This window comes from Apodemus sylvaticus, chromosome 7 (genome assembly GCF_947179515.1).
Source record: "Apodemus sylvaticus chromosome 7, mApoSyl1.1, whole genome shotgun sequence".
NCBI classification, from domain to species: Eukaryota; Metazoa; Chordata; class Mammalia; order Rodentia; family Muridae; genus Apodemus; species Apodemus sylvaticus.
In genome coordinates, this window is record NC_067478.1 from 17,878,269 (window position 1) to 17,895,277 (window position 17,009).

Sequence of the window (17,009 nt, forward strand, 5' to 3'; positions counted from 1 at the left end):
GGCATCTGGCTTTTAGAACCAACAGCCAGTCTGACTTGTTGTTGAGTCCAATTAAAATATGGGTCAGTAAAGGCAAAAGCAGCCATGTGTTCTGACTTGACTAGAGCAGGGCCAGTCTTCCGTAAGTGGGTACTGTTTCTCTCCTATCCACATCTCCACCGCTGACAGGATCACCCACCTGCCAATCACAATCACAAAGAGCTGCGTGTTCTCTGACGAATTGTCATTGGAAAGTTACTCCCCATTTCACCCTTGGGTATACAGAGAATCGGATCTTGGTCTCAAGTGACACCAGGGCTGTGACCCAGAACTCTCTGAGGTCAAGTTCAAAGCTAGGAGATTGCTCATGTCCTGCGTGAGCAATCTTTCCTTCACCCCTTTCTTCTGAGGACTTTTCAACATGTGTGTGTCCAAACCCTTACCTTAGGCTGTGCTTCTGAGAGCCTGCTATAGCATTCCTGCCTCTCCAGAATCTGTGTTTTCTGCTGAGTTCTCTCCTTAACCTTAAACAAATTGCAGGGTTCTCTGGATTTATAGCCATATAGTCAGCTGAAGCTGCCTTCTCTTTATTCTATCAAATCTTGGTCTTTGTTTATGAGCTTTAAACAGATTTTAATTAACAATGACGACGACAACGAGGCTTTGAGGCACTTGGTTTGAAAGGGCAATTTTGTTATCATCCTAGAGATTTTAATTATTTCAGCCCTTTTCGTGTGTGAGTGTGTGTGTAGGGAAAGGGGATATTATCTGTTGCCAATGGTGTCAAAGAGTCTTCTAGGAAGCATTTAGGAATGCCTAGAGTTCCAAGACTGTTCTTTCTCTATCCCCCAGGACAAACACAGAAAATCTGTATCAACTTAAGAAGGTAGGCACACACACACACACACACACACACACACACATCTTCTATAGACATATATATATTATACATATATATGTATAGTATATGTGTATATATGTACTCCATGATGATCTCTTGAGCTAGGAAGCTGCTTTAGTTCAAGATCACATACTATCATAAAGACTAGGCAATCATCAAGCAACAAGATGAAAGGAGAAAAGAATTAGTGGCAGTATGTGGCTGTATAATGATACATGTAGATTGGGGTTTGAATTTGTTCATTAAGTTTTAAAAGTCAAATGCCCTAGGATTTCCTCATGAAGTGGTTCTTCCTTCTCACCACTTTTGAAGGTTTTGCTTCCTTGACTCACTTTTCGCAGCTGAAGATGCTGCATTGAAGGCTGTGACTCATGTAGGGAATGAATCTGGAGGGAGCATGACTGAATACTCTAGTTCTGAGAATCCTACCCGTAAATAACAGTCCTATGCATATTTCCTATGAGTCAGGATCCCACAGATCTTGTGACACTCATGCTCACAATTTCACACTTCCTGGGGTTTGTAAGGGAAAACAGATGTGAAGATACTTTTATAAACGGATCCGTAAGCAAGCCTTCCTCGTTGGTAATGCCCAACTCAGCTACATAGCGGTGCTGCCCCAGCCCACCTACAGACACATTCTTCTTTTTCCCCTTCTTAGTTTAGAAGGGTGACCTGCTGGTTATTCTAGTTTGTCTGGCACAGGGCAGGAATTTTACAGGACTAACACCAGAAAAGTCTCAGGCAAATCAGAACAAGCTGGCCATCCGATTTAGACCTTTCTTCCTTCCTTTCCTTCAGCAAACACTGTATCCCCTCCCCTCCAACCGAAGCTGCTCCCACATGCCCAGCCTCAATCTCTTATTCTCCTCATTCAAACCACGTCCTTCAAGCCTACCTAAGAAGGGACCTTGACTCTGGGAAAGCCCTTGAAGATGTCCTTATCTGCTCTGATATTTAGGTCTCCAAATCCTATCCAGATTGTGTCACGTGCAGGGTTGCCCTTGGCTCCAGGATTACGTCTTCTGTACAGTTTTTGCTAAAGTGTCCTTGAGTGTGAGGCTTTGGAATTGGGCTCTGGACGAAAGCCTAAGAAGACCAGTAAGTCAAGAGCCTCATTTCTCTAAGCTTCAGTTCTCTTGTCCTTAAAGTAAAATATGATTTGAATCATATCTGTGTGCCTAATAGGGTATGAATTAGATAATGCATGTAAATCATTTAACTCTCCCCAGGCATGCCACAGTTGTGAAAGAAAGCTAATATAACTGTTATATAAGATTATTGCCAGACTACTTAATACTTAGTTTTCAAAATCAGTCCCTGGCAACCCTACCCTAGGCCAAAACGTTTATTTGAGATATTCTGATCTATAAAATTCCAAGGCTTATGAGATGCTACTCTCAGTGATTAACATGTGTTTCCACTTAGTTACAACTAGAGCAACAGTTCCTTATGAGGTCATTGAAAGCCCCTACCTTTCATGTATTTGTGTGTGTGTGTACCTGCTTTTAGTTTATGTGTCCCACATGTGTGCAGGGGCCTTCAGGAACCAGAAGAGGAACTGTGTTACAGGTGGTGGTGTCAAAGGCACCACATAGGTGCTGGGAACCAAACCCAGGTCCTCTGCAAGAGCAGCGAGTGCTCTAAACTGCTAAGTCGTCTCTCCTGCCCTTAAACACACGTTCCTGGTTCTGTTTCTGTGTTTGTTTCTATACACAGAGCTAGGGCTTGAATCCAGGCATCACACATGCTAGGCGGCTGCTCCGCCTGGGAGGTTTGTTTAAATACACATTCGGGTTCAGTAGATATGGCCTAAGGTCTAAGATCCCCTATTTCTTTTTTGTTTTGATCATCTTCCTGTGTACTTATTTTATTGAAAGATGCCAGTCAATGTGGGTGTCTAGCTCAGGAAAGTCTGTATTTCTGAGAAAGCTCCTAGGTGATTCTGACATTGTGGCTTTAATAACCTTCCACAATGGGTTTAAAAAAAAAAAAAAGGTAGAGCATTCACTTTCTTATGTATGGATTACAAAGTACTTCGGCAAGCCGTGTAGACAGACCTTTGGTTAACGCACTGGCTTACTTCAATCAATAAGCTCTGAAATCCTGCCATTGCACCCCCAGTTTAATTCACTTAGTACTGTGCTATTATTTACTAGCATTGCATCTTGGGATTAGAGGACATAGACAGTAGAAAGCAGCTGTCTGCTGAGGCTAGGGGTTTACGTATGCCGAAGGATTTAAGAGACGCAAGCCCGCCTCACCCGGAGGATGTGTTGAATAGGCCTGAATGCCCTCATAACCATCGCTGTGGATGGAGCTGCTGATTCCAGTGACCTGGCTGACCTTCTCTACATTGAATTTGGGAAAGGATTTGAATATAGAACACAGTTCACAATTGGAACGTGGAACCTGGGCAGTCAGCTGTCAAAGCAACTAGTAAGTGACTCAGAAAAGGGCTGGGGGGTTTAAGCAAATGCCCCACCACTGGGCTGGAGTCTTAGCTCCAAATGTTTAAGCCTTTGGTTATCTTGTATACAGGTTTAGTATTGATGAGTACGAATTTGAACTAATACTGACCTTTTAAGTAAAGATGAGATGGGCCTTTATGAATTTAGTGAACAGTCTAAGAACATGGTTTTTGAAGGATTATATAGTACAGTGGGTCAAAGAGTGTTTGATAGATACCCTTGGGAAAAAAAGAGATGGCAAAAGGAATAATAAAGTGGAAAATAAAACACTTAAACAGCATCAATCCATGAGTCTAGTGTACCAAGATGAGCCTGTTACGGATAGGCCCAGGCTGGTCCCTGGGCCAGAAGGGTCTCAGGTTCCGAGCGGCTCTGAGCATCACAGCTCATGGTGCCTCTGACGTTCAAAGGGTCCTCTCCCTCCAGCACAGCTCGTGATTGACAGCCCAAGTACTGCGGCATTCAAGCAGAGTGGCAAAGCCTGCTCAGAGTGTGGGACAGGAGCTAGACATCACGGGTTCTGCGCTGGCGGACTTTATGAGCAAGCAAGGGATTTTCCTGGGCTGTCTCTGCTCTGCCAAACCCTTGTGCTCTTGTTCTGTCTCCATGATCTCACATCTAGAAAAGATGTGTCTTTACCATGGTATTTCAGAAATTTACAAAGAATCAAACTTGAGTGTGAACATTAATGAGTCTGGGCACATTACTGATTTTACTATGAGTAGCTAATGGTTTGGAATTTGCTGATAACTTACAGAATCTTTACTCAGTATATCAGAAGACTTTCTGATGAAGGGCTAGTCTTTACTTGTCATAGCATTTTCTGCAAACTGGATTTTCCTAAAAATGAATTTGCTAGGTTGTTTTCACTGTTAGCTGTTCAGGAGATGTCAAAGTAAGTCCAGAGTGAATCTCACATCCTAAATACATAATAATTTTGTTTTGGCCATCCCATAAAGAGAGTATTCTCATGGTCACACACTCTGTAGCAAATGGTTCTAAAATACTGGCCTGCAGCTGACATTCCCAAAGTCACATCAGAACTCTCCTAGCTGTGTTTCCAGGGGATTATCGCTGTTCCAAGCAATGTTTCAAAGTACATCGTCTGATGCTACTAACAAGCTGAGACTTCATAAATGGAACCACGAGAATATAGCCTTCACTCTACTGAACAAAACATGTAGGGCAGAATTTATAGGGTGATCAACAATGAGCAAAAGCTAGGGTGAGGCATGTTGACAGGAGCAACCACGTGGATAATTAGTACGCAGTGAACTGGTCATGGCTGGAATGATGCCGTCTGCAGGGGTAGAGCACTTGAGAGCTGATCAGGAATTCCTCACAGGGTAGACGGCAGGGCTCAAAAGTGCAGGTAGACTTGTTAGCGATAATAAGAAGGCTTCCGCCACTGCGGACCCCACAGTGGATCTCATGTGTGGAATTTGGGGATCAATGCCACTGAATAATTATCATCATGTTCCTCAAGATCAATGTTGCAGAAAGGACCTGCTGCTGTTTGCTCTGCAAGTGCACAGGAGGGGACGGCGCCATGGGGGATCCGGGCTCAGCAGGAAAAAAGGTGACTTTACTTCAGACTTACAACTCCCACTATTTGAACCATAGCATGCCTTTCAGATATGAGCTGGGGTGGAAATAGAGAGGTTGTGCCTGCTAGACTGAGTCTCTGGGAGAAGGTGACCATTTATCACAATACCCGTTTCCCCTTGTCAGATTAGATAGCTGCCATTTTCCTTGGTCTTTGTCTGGAAGTCCTTCCAGGGGTTTTAAGAGACACAGTCGTCAGGACATTTGATGAGCTCAGTGCTCGGCCAGAAATGGTATTTCAGGAGAGCTCTGTGGGCCTCGTGCTGAGGGATGAAAGCTCTCTCCACACCAGCAGCCCACTTCAGCCTCCCTTTTGATCTTGGCAGTGACGTTAAAATCAAGTCAATATTGTATACAGTCTGCTAAAACTCAAACAGGTCACTCTGCCACAGCGGTAAATGTGACAGCATGCTATCCCTACACGTACGTACAGAAGCGGGCCGGATAGTTTAGTTTTGTTTGTTCACAACACTAATTCATATACTTCCCAAGTAGGGAACATTTATTTATCCTTGCCTAAAAAATGCTATTTCAGGTATTAGGACAGGTTCAATTATATCCCAACTCACGATGGGACACATTTAATGATCTTAATCCTGCTACTGTACATATGGGATGGATTTGTGACCACCATGCCGTATCGCTTTCCCATCACCAGAGCTGTGCCACTGTAGAAGGCTTTGAATGTATTGTTTCTGGAATGCTTGGACCTCATGAAAGGAAGATACTAGCATTTAAAAATATATCAAAAACCAGAATAGAAAGAAATGTGTGTGGCCTGGTTTTCTATGTAGTAGGTCCCCCAAAAAAGAAAGGGCTATTTTCATGAGAAGAGAGTAATTCTAGTCTGCCAAAAACAAATGTATTTGTCTAGAGAGGAATGCCGACTCTATTGGTATTTCTGAAGACAGGGTCAGTCAGTGTGCTATCAGAGGTATACACATGTGTGCACACGTATGTGTTCACACTCATGCATACACATACCAGCTACCACCCCACATAGATGCATGCACAAATTCACATGCATGCATGTATTCACATGCATGGACTCACACATCCACAGCTACAGTTCCCCCCATGTGTGCACATGAATATCTGGATACTTGTGTGGAAATTCCCTTTTTGTTTGTTTGTATAAACTCCACTAGCTTGAGGTTTGGAAAGCCAGGGGCACTTTCAAACTCTCCAGTTGCACATGAAGCCTAACCTCGTAGCCGCGCTCTGCCCTGTGGATCTCATTCCCCAGTCTGTGGAATGCTCATGCTCTCCCTTCTTTCTTTTTTCCAGGGACCCCCAGGATTCAAAGGCAGTGAAGGCTACCTGGGAGAAGAGGGCATCGCTGTAAGTCCAGACCCTTTACAGCTCGCCTATCCCTACAGGCACAAGACGGGAAACAAAGACCAGACTCTAAGGAGTCAGAGGCTCTGTCTTGGATCTTTCCTGACATTCCTTGTGCCTGGGAAACCCTTCTCCTTAGAGGTTGTTACTCTACTGCCTTGCTCTGACTTACCCAGCTACACTGCACAGTGAACTAGATGTGAAAGGTCGCGTCTCTGCCACAGGAGCCACATCCATGCCATTTGTCCAGGTCACTTAGTAATTAAACCAATGCACAGCATAATTTATCAGAAAGCCCTCCCTCCATCCCTCCTCCTTCCCTCCCTCCCTCCTCCCTCCCTCTTCCCCCTCCCCCTTTCCTCCCTTCTTTCTCTTCCCTTTTTCCTTCCATGAATCCAGTCATGCATCCATTTGACAATACATATTTAATCTTCTTATTGATCACTTCATTGTTTATCAAAAAATTCATTGATGCACATATCCAATACATATGCACACTCGTGCGTGAGCTCCCCAGCAATGAGAAAAAATGCACAGAACAAAGATATCCGGCTCCTACCTTAGGGGCCCTCCACACTAGTGAGAAGACAAACAAGGAAACTATGTCCAGCTGTTCTACACGTGGCTGTGCTCGAGGCACAGGGAGTTGACAGTATTGAGCAAGAATAAAAACCTAGTGGCTTGAAGACCAAGCCAGTTGGAGTTGACCCTGAGAAGAAAAGGTTGCAAAACAATGGGTAACGCTTGGGCAGACACATAAAGGATAACAAGAAGTTCCTCTGGGTAAAGCGTGTGGGAAATCCTATTCTACTGCAAAGGGCAATGTGTGTGTTCAAAACAACAATGGAGTCAAAGGATTGGGATTGGGAGTTGGCAGAATGGCACATGGTCAGTGTCTAGCAATGGACAGTGAGCATGGGTGAACACAGGAGTGGGATAGTAAGGCAGCATCATGGGTGATGCTCAGACGGAGGTCATGGGTCAAAGTCTTAAAGTCATAAGGACCAGGCAAGGAGTCCTGAATCTCAGCCTAGGGCAGAATGGACACACATGGTGAGGAGATTTAAAGGGAGCAATGTGGTGGTCACCTGAGGAGAGGGAGGCTCCCTGCAGGCAGTATGCAGGTGGCGTCCAGAGCAAAGGGTTGTCATCGTTGTACATCTGATTTACTTCCATTCTCTGTTTTCATAGGCTGGAGTCCCAGAATGTAAGTCATGAGCAGACAGATGTTTTCTTAAGACTTGTCAAGTATCCAGGACAGATCCCAGATAGGACTAGCACACACTGATCTGGGTCTGTGCTTTCTGCTTTTCCTCAGGGAGAAAGAGGAGCCCCAGGGCCAATGGGAGAGCAAGGCACGAAGGGATGCATTGGTGCCAAAGGGCTCAAGGTAAGGACTCGCTAAGACCCCCATGCCACGCTGCGATGTCATCCTGGCAGGCCACTGCATTTCCCACGCTCATATCGCCATTCTTTCTGTTTTCAGGGAACCAGAGGACTCAGTGGAGAAGAGGTACAGCTCCAGGCCCTCCTTTTTCAGTTATCCAGAAAACTTTGATTTTTTTTTCTTTTGTACCAGCTATTTCATTTAGGGTTTTATGTTTTTGTTTTGTTTTTGTTTTAGTTTTTGAGATTATAATTACAGTATTTCAATCTTCCCCTTCTTCTGTCCAAACCCTCTCATATAATGCTCCTTTTTCTCTTTCAAATCCATGGCCTCTTTTGTTGTTGTTGTTTAATTGTTGTTGCATGCCTATATGTATATGTATATAAATACAGCCTGCTCAGTCTGTGTAATGTTCCTTGTATATATTTTCAGAGTTGACCGTTTAATGCTGGATGACCAGATGCTGTGCTCTTCCCTGGGGAACACTATTTCTCCTGCTTGCATTCTTAGCTGACTATAGTTCTTTGTGGGGGATTGCGGGCTCTTTCCGTTCACCCTGACATTTCTATTGCTGTTACCTCTGCTTAACTCATGTTTGCGTAGTCATGTTGGCGAGATTTTATGAGTGTAGCTTCTGATGTTACTAGGAGACACAATCTCACAACAAACTCCCTGATCTCCTGACTCTCACAATCCTCCCACAATGTTCCCTAGGCCTTAAGTGCCCGGAATGTTTTATAGATGTGTCCATTATGATGATGCCCCCAAACTCTGCATTTGGATTGGTTGTGACTTTCTGCAGTGGCCTCAGTCTGCTGCCTCTGTCTGTTGCCACAAGAGAAGTTTCCTTGATATGTGGGAGGTGTGAGGAGTACACTTACCTGGGGTATGAGGACAAATGTTTAGATTGTTGTTGGGAGTTGCTAGGCTAGTAAACTTGTGGGTTCGCCACCAAGATCCAGCACCGAGAGGCTGGCTATGTTTCAAGTACTATGTTTTCACTCTTGCTGAACAAGTCTTAAGTACAGTTAGAGAGTTGTTAGTTACCACCAAGGTATGCATGCCATCCCTGTACCCTTAGAATTCTTGTGCCATGTTGGTCGTGGTGGCTCCTGGGCATCCTAGCTGGCAAGCACAGTTGGCTGCCTCCCTTCTTTGGAAGCTTACACAGTGCCTTCTGGAACCACGAAGGCTAGTCCTCAGGGAGGAGGTATTCGAGTCAGTTCCAGTTCTGAGTCCCTGGGCGCTGGGTCTGAGATGGATGGAGTCTTCAGCAATAGGGACTTACCTTCTGCCTCTCTGGGGCACTCGAGAACAACAGCAATAGGCTGTATGTTTGGAGGGTCTCCTGGCCAACAATTCAAAAGGGGGCTTCTCATGTCTGGTATTGGGTTTATTTTTAGGTGTTTTTTTTTTTTTTTGGATCTTTCAGAGACGATTGTCAGCACAGATGAGAAAAGTTCACCCAAACTATATATTTATATTTATACACTGAATTATATATATTACAGGATCATTTTGATAAATAGTTAACAATATTCCTTACACCCTTAGCAGACATTCCTATTCATATTTTGTCCAATTCCTTCCTCTTTCTGTATTTTCCTCTCTACCCCTCCCTAAGAGCCCCCCCTTTGCCTATTTCCCATCACATGCCTTGTGTCCAGCTGCTCCCCTTTGCCCCCTCCCACCTTCTGTATTTACCTCCCCCCTCCCTAAGGAGCCCCCTTTCACATTTCCCTAATCAGATCACTTAGACCCCACTATTGCCCTCCTGCTCCCCAACCTCCCTGTCCTGGCAACGTCCCATTTTACTGTCCTGGGTTCTGTAGTCACTCTAGGCTACATACTCACATCTGGAGAGTCGGAGTGAGGGCCTCCAATAAGCTCGGACACACAGCGTTCGCCTTTCTAGGTCTGGGCTCCCTCACTCGCTATGGTCTTCTCTAGTCCTGTCATTCGCCTGTGCAGCTCATGATGCCGTATGTCTTTCTAGCTGAAGAATATTCCACAGTGTGTCCGTGCCACAGTTTTATCATCGATTTGTCATCTGAAGGACATTGAGGTTCTTTCCATTTCCTAGCTGTTGTGACTAGAGCAGGCTGAGCTGGTAACCGTGGAGTATGCTGTCCCGTCTTTTGGGCATCCCAAGGAAGTGTAGCCGGGTCATATGGTAGATTTTACTTTTTAGCCTTTTGATAGTTCTCCACATGGATTTCTGTAGTGAGCACAGCAGCTCGCATTCCCAGCAGCAGTGGGCGAGGCTCCCTTTTCCCATCACCCCTCTGGCGTTTGTTGTCCATCATTTGATTGGTATTTGGCATTCTGACTGGGGTACTATGGACTCAAAGTTGTCTTGATTCACACTTTACCTCTGCCTCTCATTGCAGGCAGGCTTTGTTTGCTATGACAGCTTCTATTGCTGAAACTAATAATCTTCAACATCACCCAGGCATCACCTAACAAAGAGGCTGTGGCCCAGCACATAACCCCTGAGGCTGTTTTTGGTTTTATTTGTGGTGGCACTGATAGATGTGCTTTGTGTCCTAATCACATCTGTCTCTGCAGGGTGAAGTCGGGGAAGATGGGCTGGATGGATTAGATGGAGAACAGGTACAACGCTGGCCTCCCACCACAGACACCCTCCTCAGCTGGCTCTCGTGGAGAAAATGAGAATCTGAGCTTTCCTTTCTCCATTTTCTAGGGTGACAGTGGGGTTCCTGGAAGAAGAGGAGAAAGGGGTGATGAGGGATCTCAGGTAGGGATTCAAGACACAGAAACTATGAGCCTGCATGGTTTATAAATAAAATAACTGCCTTAGACTTGCTCAGACTGACTTAGGGACTTGTATTCAGGAAGCCATCACATACAACGGTGAATTTCATTTTCATGAGTCTGATGGATTCTGCTGTTTGGGGCTGAGCGTGGCTAACCCTGACTTGGGTCTGTTGGGTGTTCGTAGGTTTCTTAGCGCATCGGCCATGACTTTTCTGTGGAGGACAACTAGACAAATGGAAGGCCTCTCATGGCGTCTTGAGGTCTTGTCCCTCTTGCAACAACACTCCTCTTTCTCTTGAGTCTCATCAAGCCACAGAGTCCTCAGCCTAGGGGAAGGGCCAGGCCTGGCAGCATATGCCCTTGATCTTAGCACACTCCTCAGGAGGCAAAGGTGGCAGTGGGCAGCTCTCTGTGTCTGGGGGCAACTTGGTCTGCAGAGTAAGTTCCATGCCAGCCAAGGCTACATAATGAGGCCCTGTGTAAAACAAGACACACACACACACACACACACACACACAGACACACAGACACACAGACACACACACACACACACAGAGGGAGAGAGAGAGAGAGAGAGAGAGAGAGAGAGAGAGAGAGAGAGAGAGAGAGAGAGAGAGAGAGAGGAGTCTGTGGTGTGAGGCAGCTGGTGAGAGAACACGGCTCTCCTTCCTTTCCAGCTGGGACACAGGCAGCCAGCCACTCACCCCTCAGGCCCCTGCCTGCTCCTCGTGGTGTGAGCAGTTGATTTTGAAATCCACTTTTTAGTCGTGAGATGTCCTTAGGCAAATGGCTTGAACTTTGAATTTCCACTGCCTTACTAAAACAAAATATTTTTTAAAAAAAAGCCTTTTCAGAAGACTTATAGTCAAGCAAGGTAACAAATGTACCGGGGACAGAGTTCAGAGCGTGGTAAATAACGGAGGTCACCACAGGGTCACTTATTTGATGCCAAGAATTTTTTTTTTTGTAGTTCCTTCTTCCAGATTTAAAACAACCTCACTGGAAAAATATTTAATTATTCAAACCAGAGAGAATCTAAGCCCTTTCTTTATGCGTATTAAGTTTATTAAAACCTCCCATCTTGTTCTTTGGTCTGTGTTTAACTTTAGGGAAGCCCAGGCAGGAGAGGGGCTTCTGGTGACCGTGGAGCAAAGGGACTGCGAGGAGATCCGGTAAGCACACGGGCCCTGTGGGCTGCGGATCATAGGACTCCCTTCCGTAGCAGAGAGACGCCATGTTTTAAGGCTCTGTGAGCACACCCCTGAGCTTACAACTTTGAAGTCTTGTCTGGAGAAATTAAATGCAGTTTCTGTGCGTATGTCCTCTTCACGTTCATTCTTGTGCCTCAGAGTTAAGGAGGAATTCTATTCTATTCCATTAATTTCCTGAGCACCTCAAAATACAGAGCACAGAGAGGGGAAATACACCTCCTTTTGTCTGTTCTCCCAAGATTCTGGTTGGGTTGAGAATAGCAACCCCATCTTCCCCAGCTAAGGACTTGAGGAGGATTCTGTCAGGCAACTGTCAGGATGTGAAGGTACCTGCTCATGGAAGGTTACAATCCAGTCAAGCAGGCTCAACACACATCCACGTGTGAGCACACCACGCCACGCCAGTGGAAGTCAGTGCCACGGGCTTTCCCTCAGCACACCCACAGTCAGTGACTCTAAGAACAGCTGTGAACTAAGACATTTTCAAGAAAAGAAAATGTTTGTTGAGCTTTTTCTGGTGAGTTGTGACCCAAATCAGTACAGCGCCCAGCTGTAAAAGTTCGGGCTTGCTGGCTGGAAGACATCTGTGTGCTCACCACCAGGGTAAAGAAATGAAACACGCCGGACTCACACCCTCTCCAGGGCATCACCAAGCTAGCACGGGATAGCCTGTTAAATTGCCCTTGAACTTCATGTGATAGCATCGTTGTATATTATATGTGCTCTTTGACTCTGGCTGCTTTTGGCCCACTTCATGGTTGGGAGATGCATTCATGTCTGTAACACACATCACTCGAGATCACTATGGTATAGAATTGCATTTATTATACATTTATCCATTCTATTATTGATAGATATATGTGGTGTTTATACTAATATAGTACTGCTGTGAATATTCTTTTGCATGTCCTTTGGTATATACATCGCATCAAGTATATAACTTAGGAACAGAATTTCTGGATGGTGACATGTATGCGAATATTGAGCATAATCTTTACAGTGTCCAGACTGTCTTAGTCAGGGTTTCTATTGCTGCAATAAAACACCATGACCAAGAAGCAAGTTGGGGAGGAGAGGGTTTATTCAGTTTACACTTTCATGTTGCTGTTCATCACCAAAGGAAGTCAGGACAGGAACTCACACTGGGCAGAACCCTGGAGGCAGGAGCTGATGCAGAGGCCATGGAGGGGTGCTGCTTTCTGGATTGCTTCCCCTGGTTTGCTTAGCCAGTATACAAACATTTATTAAAAAGCTTGTAGTGAGCTATTCTCCCACCATATGTGCAAGGTTAGTGTTCTGTATGTTGATTAGAACACCTTCAGTCTATGAAAACTGTTTGAAACATGCTGAAGGAGGGTGTGGGGACCTGAGCATTGAAGGGACATTTGTCTGATACCCTCTTGGGTACACGCTATGTTGATTAGAGTGGAGACTTAGTGCAGTATGCATCAACACAGTAAATGTGCAGCATGCATTGCAAATAGCTTTATTTCAAGAGCAGAGGGCCGATGGCTGGCTCCATGGGTAAAGGAATTCATTATCAAGCTTGAGAACCCAAGTTTAGTCCCTGAGACTCACATGATAGGTGTAGAAAATGGATCCCAGCAAATTACCCTCTTCCTCCCTTACATGGGTTATGGCACACAAGTGCCCACACAGTATGTGCGTGTGCGCACACAAATAAGTACAAAGCTTAAACAGGAATCCTCACTTGAACAAGATGACGTTGTTTGCTGGTCGACATCTGATAATTTCAAATAACTTCAAGGTATGTCATGTAGCTTCAGGAAACAGTAAGGGTGTCATTTCACAAAAGGGTAAGCAAGAGGGTGAACATTTTAGTGTGATATGATGACCACAAGCTTATTTGAGGCCTCAATACACAATTTCCATTAATATTTTGTATCAGATATTCTCTTAATTGTCTTCCATGGACAGTGTGACTATATAGCGTGTTTTTCAAATCAGGTGGGCTCCACGGCTCAGTGGGTGAAGGTACTTGATGCCCCAGGTTCAATCCCAGAACCACATGAAGGTGCTGGCAGAACAGGCTCTGCCAACTTGTCCTCGGATCTCCACACATGTACCATGCAGAGTTAATTTTTTCATCTTTGTCTAAAGAACATGAATACTGAAAGGGATTTTTAGTTTTGAGAGCTATGGTGTATGAAGTCAAGATGGTTGACAGTTGGTCCCACCAGAGCCTCTGGCTGTGTCAGCCACACTGACCTTAGATAGGTCCCAGTGTTCAGCCGTCCTTTCTCACCTGCTTGGAAAAGTGCAACTCAGATTTAAAACAGCTCTCTACTTTGTGTATGTGGTTTTAGGGGGTTGCTATTTCAGGAAAAATTGGGAAGAGCAACATTGACAGAATAAATAGACCACACGCAGGATCAGATATTCCTCAGGAATTCATGCAAGTAACACAAATTCCTGGGAAAATATCTAAACAAGATTTTGGAAATTCCAATTTTAACTAGATGATTTGTTTGTTTGTCTTTGTTTGTTTAAGACTGGCTTTGAGCTCTGAATCCTCCTGCCTCTATCTCTCGAGTGCTAGGATTACAGGTGTGCTAGGATTACCCCCCTTCCTCCGACACATACACACAAACCCTCAGCTTTGATGGTAACTTTTAAAATTTCATACAATACCAAGAGAAAACTGAGCAAAACATTGCTCTGATTTAGAGACTAACAAGTTCATCACCTGACAGTTGTTACAATTGTCATCACCTGACAATTGTTATAATAGTAACATTGTTACTAGAAGTCCTTGTTAGGCTGTAAATTTGTGTTAAATAAGTTTCTGCTCACACTGGCCAAGCAACTTTCATACTTAGAGGTAGGAGGGTCTGTTCTGAAGTTGCTGGTGTGCAATTCTTTTTTATGTTCTCTTCAAATCAAAGGATGTGTCCAGTGGGATAAAGTTCCAGACGTGAGGGGGGCTTGGCTGCACACACATTTGTTCCTGCCCTTCGGGAGGCAGAGACAGGCAGTTTTCTATGACTTCAGGGCCATCCTGGTCTACATAAAAGAGTTCCCAGAGCAGCCAAGGCTACATAAGAGAGCCTGTCTCAACATAAATAAGCCAATAGATAAATCCTGCAGGTGGTCTTCCTTCTCCTGCTCCTCCTCCTCCTGCTCCTCCTTCTCCTCCTCCTCACTAAAATGATAGCTTCCCAGCTGTTCCATTTAGGTCCGTCCATGTGTGGTGATGATTTTAAGAGACGAATACTTGAGCTTGAGGAGGAAATGCAAATGTCAAAGATGCTCCTGGTTTGGCAGAGAGAATTAAGCACATTTCAGTGCTAACAATCATGTGATAAGTCCGGGTTCCTCTCTTTTTCCCTATTATCTTATAAGCTACTTAAGTCCAAGTCCCAACACTATTTAAACAAACAAAAAAACAAATAAATAAATAAATAAAAAGGCTTACTAAGTATTTGGAACAGTGCCTCATCCCTGCTGGTGATTGCTTATTGATTGATTGGAGGTAATCCGGGGCGCTGTCAGCAGACCAGCCCGGCAGCTGGCACTCTGCAGGGCTGTGTTACTGCTGTTCCTCCTTGGCCTATTGGAGCATCGATTGATTAGCTTGACGGGCTCAATTGATGGTCTCATCACCATGCATGCACAGTTGGCCTGTGGTCCCCAAGTTAGAAGCTTTACAGTTTTGCCTGCGGAGGATGATATCCCACAATGGTGCTATTTCCAGCAAGCTGCTACTGGGATGTTTGGGTGAATATTGAAAAAAAGAACCTCTAGAGGTCAGGTTTTTCTAAAACCCAGGGATGAACATAAGAGATTAGAGCTTGGGGACAAATGGTTGCCCGGTGTACTGTGACTTCTCTCGGGGCAATATCAGCAAACAACTGCCCACACCAGACGACAGACCAAAGAAGTCATTGCATTCAAGTCTAGCCTAGTGAACCTGTGAGTTTATTCACATTTATTATGGGGACATGAATGAGGCGGGTTATTTACAGGAGCACAGGTGACTTGGGGGCATTGGAAAGCTATGCTAACAAGGAAAGGAGGGATGGAGACTCGGCAAAATCTACATCCTAGAGCTCCTTGGCAACTCCTAGGCAGTGCCCCAGTGTCTCCCTTCCCCAGAAATTGTTGCTGCTCACGCAGTGTGAAAGGCACTGGTTGCAGTTTGTGTATGGGTGTGATGACCGTGCCATGAGTGTTCCTCCAAGAAAAGAGGAATCTTAGCAGTTCTCAAGAGCAAATTTCCTGAGACTCCAGGAAAAGGGGAAAAGCCTAGAGAAGGGCAGGCTCCAGCCCCAAGGTAGGACACAGGCTCTGCCCCCTTGCTTCCCCTGGCCACACCCCTTGCTTTCTCCCCATGTGCTCACATTGGATCCACTCTGAGTCTGCTAATAGCAGGCCGAGGAGGGGAATCAAATACTTGTGAGTCACCTTTCACTTTAACCTGGTTTGTATTGAATTTGCACTCTATTAAAATCCTGTTCACCCTTTTTTCTCTCTCTCTCTCTTTTTAGGGAACTCCTGGACTTGACAATAGCATACAAGGACCCAAGGGCTTGAAAGGAGACCTTGGAAGACAAGTAATTATATGGGCATTTGGAAGTAAACTTGCTACTGTAGTGGCTAAGAGGCTCACAGTCTTAAAATTAGAATATAAAACACCTGAGGGGGGAATTGGGAAAAAGAGAATATGCTTACTACAGAAAAACTATTGTGGGAAGCAAAAAAGAACAAATCTTTCACTCAAGACGTTAGAAACATTGTCAACTTCTGAACTGAGACATTGGTTGTCAACCGGCCACACTAAGCCACGCCCACTAAGCCACACCCACAAGGTCTTCATGACTACAAACCTCTAAGCTCTAGCTTAAGATGATGCAATAGATTTTTTATTTGAGGGCTACCAGAGTTGTTGGCCAGCGCAATACCTAGGGATGCTTGTTTGCTATCCACACATGCTAGGAAGATGCAGCCCTAATTAGCCTGCTACAGACAGGTGAGCGCTGGTGATGGGTGGCTCCTCCCACAAGGCAAATCTCAGGAGGTTGTTCTGAAATCTCACAGACCACAGTTTAGTCCTCTGATCCGATTACTTAGGATTTAAAAAGTTATGTGAAGAATGTGTGTCCTTGGCGCCTTTTAATGAGCAAACTCCCTTGCTAACTCCCTGTAGGGAAGATGCCTGATGTGGTAGGAAGGAGTAGGGGGGATGTAGTAAGGAGGAGTTTTCCATTCTCCTCCCTCCTCTGGCTTTGTCCTTGACCAGTTGGGGGTGGGGAGACACCAGGTCCCCAACTCTATGTAAACCTTCATTTGTCTCACTTGCAGAATATGGTGAATAGGCA

General features: G+C 45.0%; 1 protein-coding gene across 1 annotated transcript in view; it reads left to right on the forward strand.

Moving 5' to 3' along the window:
• Nucleotides 1-17,009, forward strand: part of Col6a6 (collagen type VI alpha 6 chain) — a 135,993-nt gene that overhangs the window by 59,293 nt on the left and 59,691 nt on the right. The window contains exons 12-20 of the mRNA XM_052187444.1: nucleotides 3,165-3,319; nucleotides 4,838-4,930; nucleotides 6,244-6,297; nucleotides 7,613-7,684; nucleotides 7,781-7,807; nucleotides 10,250-10,294; nucleotides 10,386-10,439; nucleotides 11,569-11,631; nucleotides 16,179-16,244. Coding sequence (XP_052043404.1) covers nucleotides 3,165-3,319; nucleotides 4,838-4,930; nucleotides 6,244-6,297; nucleotides 7,613-7,684; nucleotides 7,781-7,807; nucleotides 10,250-10,294; nucleotides 10,386-10,439; nucleotides 11,569-11,631; nucleotides 16,179-16,244 — 629 coding nt within the window. The remainder of the gene's footprint in view (nucleotides 1-3,164; nucleotides 3,320-4,837; nucleotides 4,931-6,243; nucleotides 6,298-7,612; nucleotides 7,685-7,780; nucleotides 7,808-10,249; nucleotides 10,295-10,385; nucleotides 10,440-11,568; nucleotides 11,632-16,178; nucleotides 16,245-17,009) is intronic.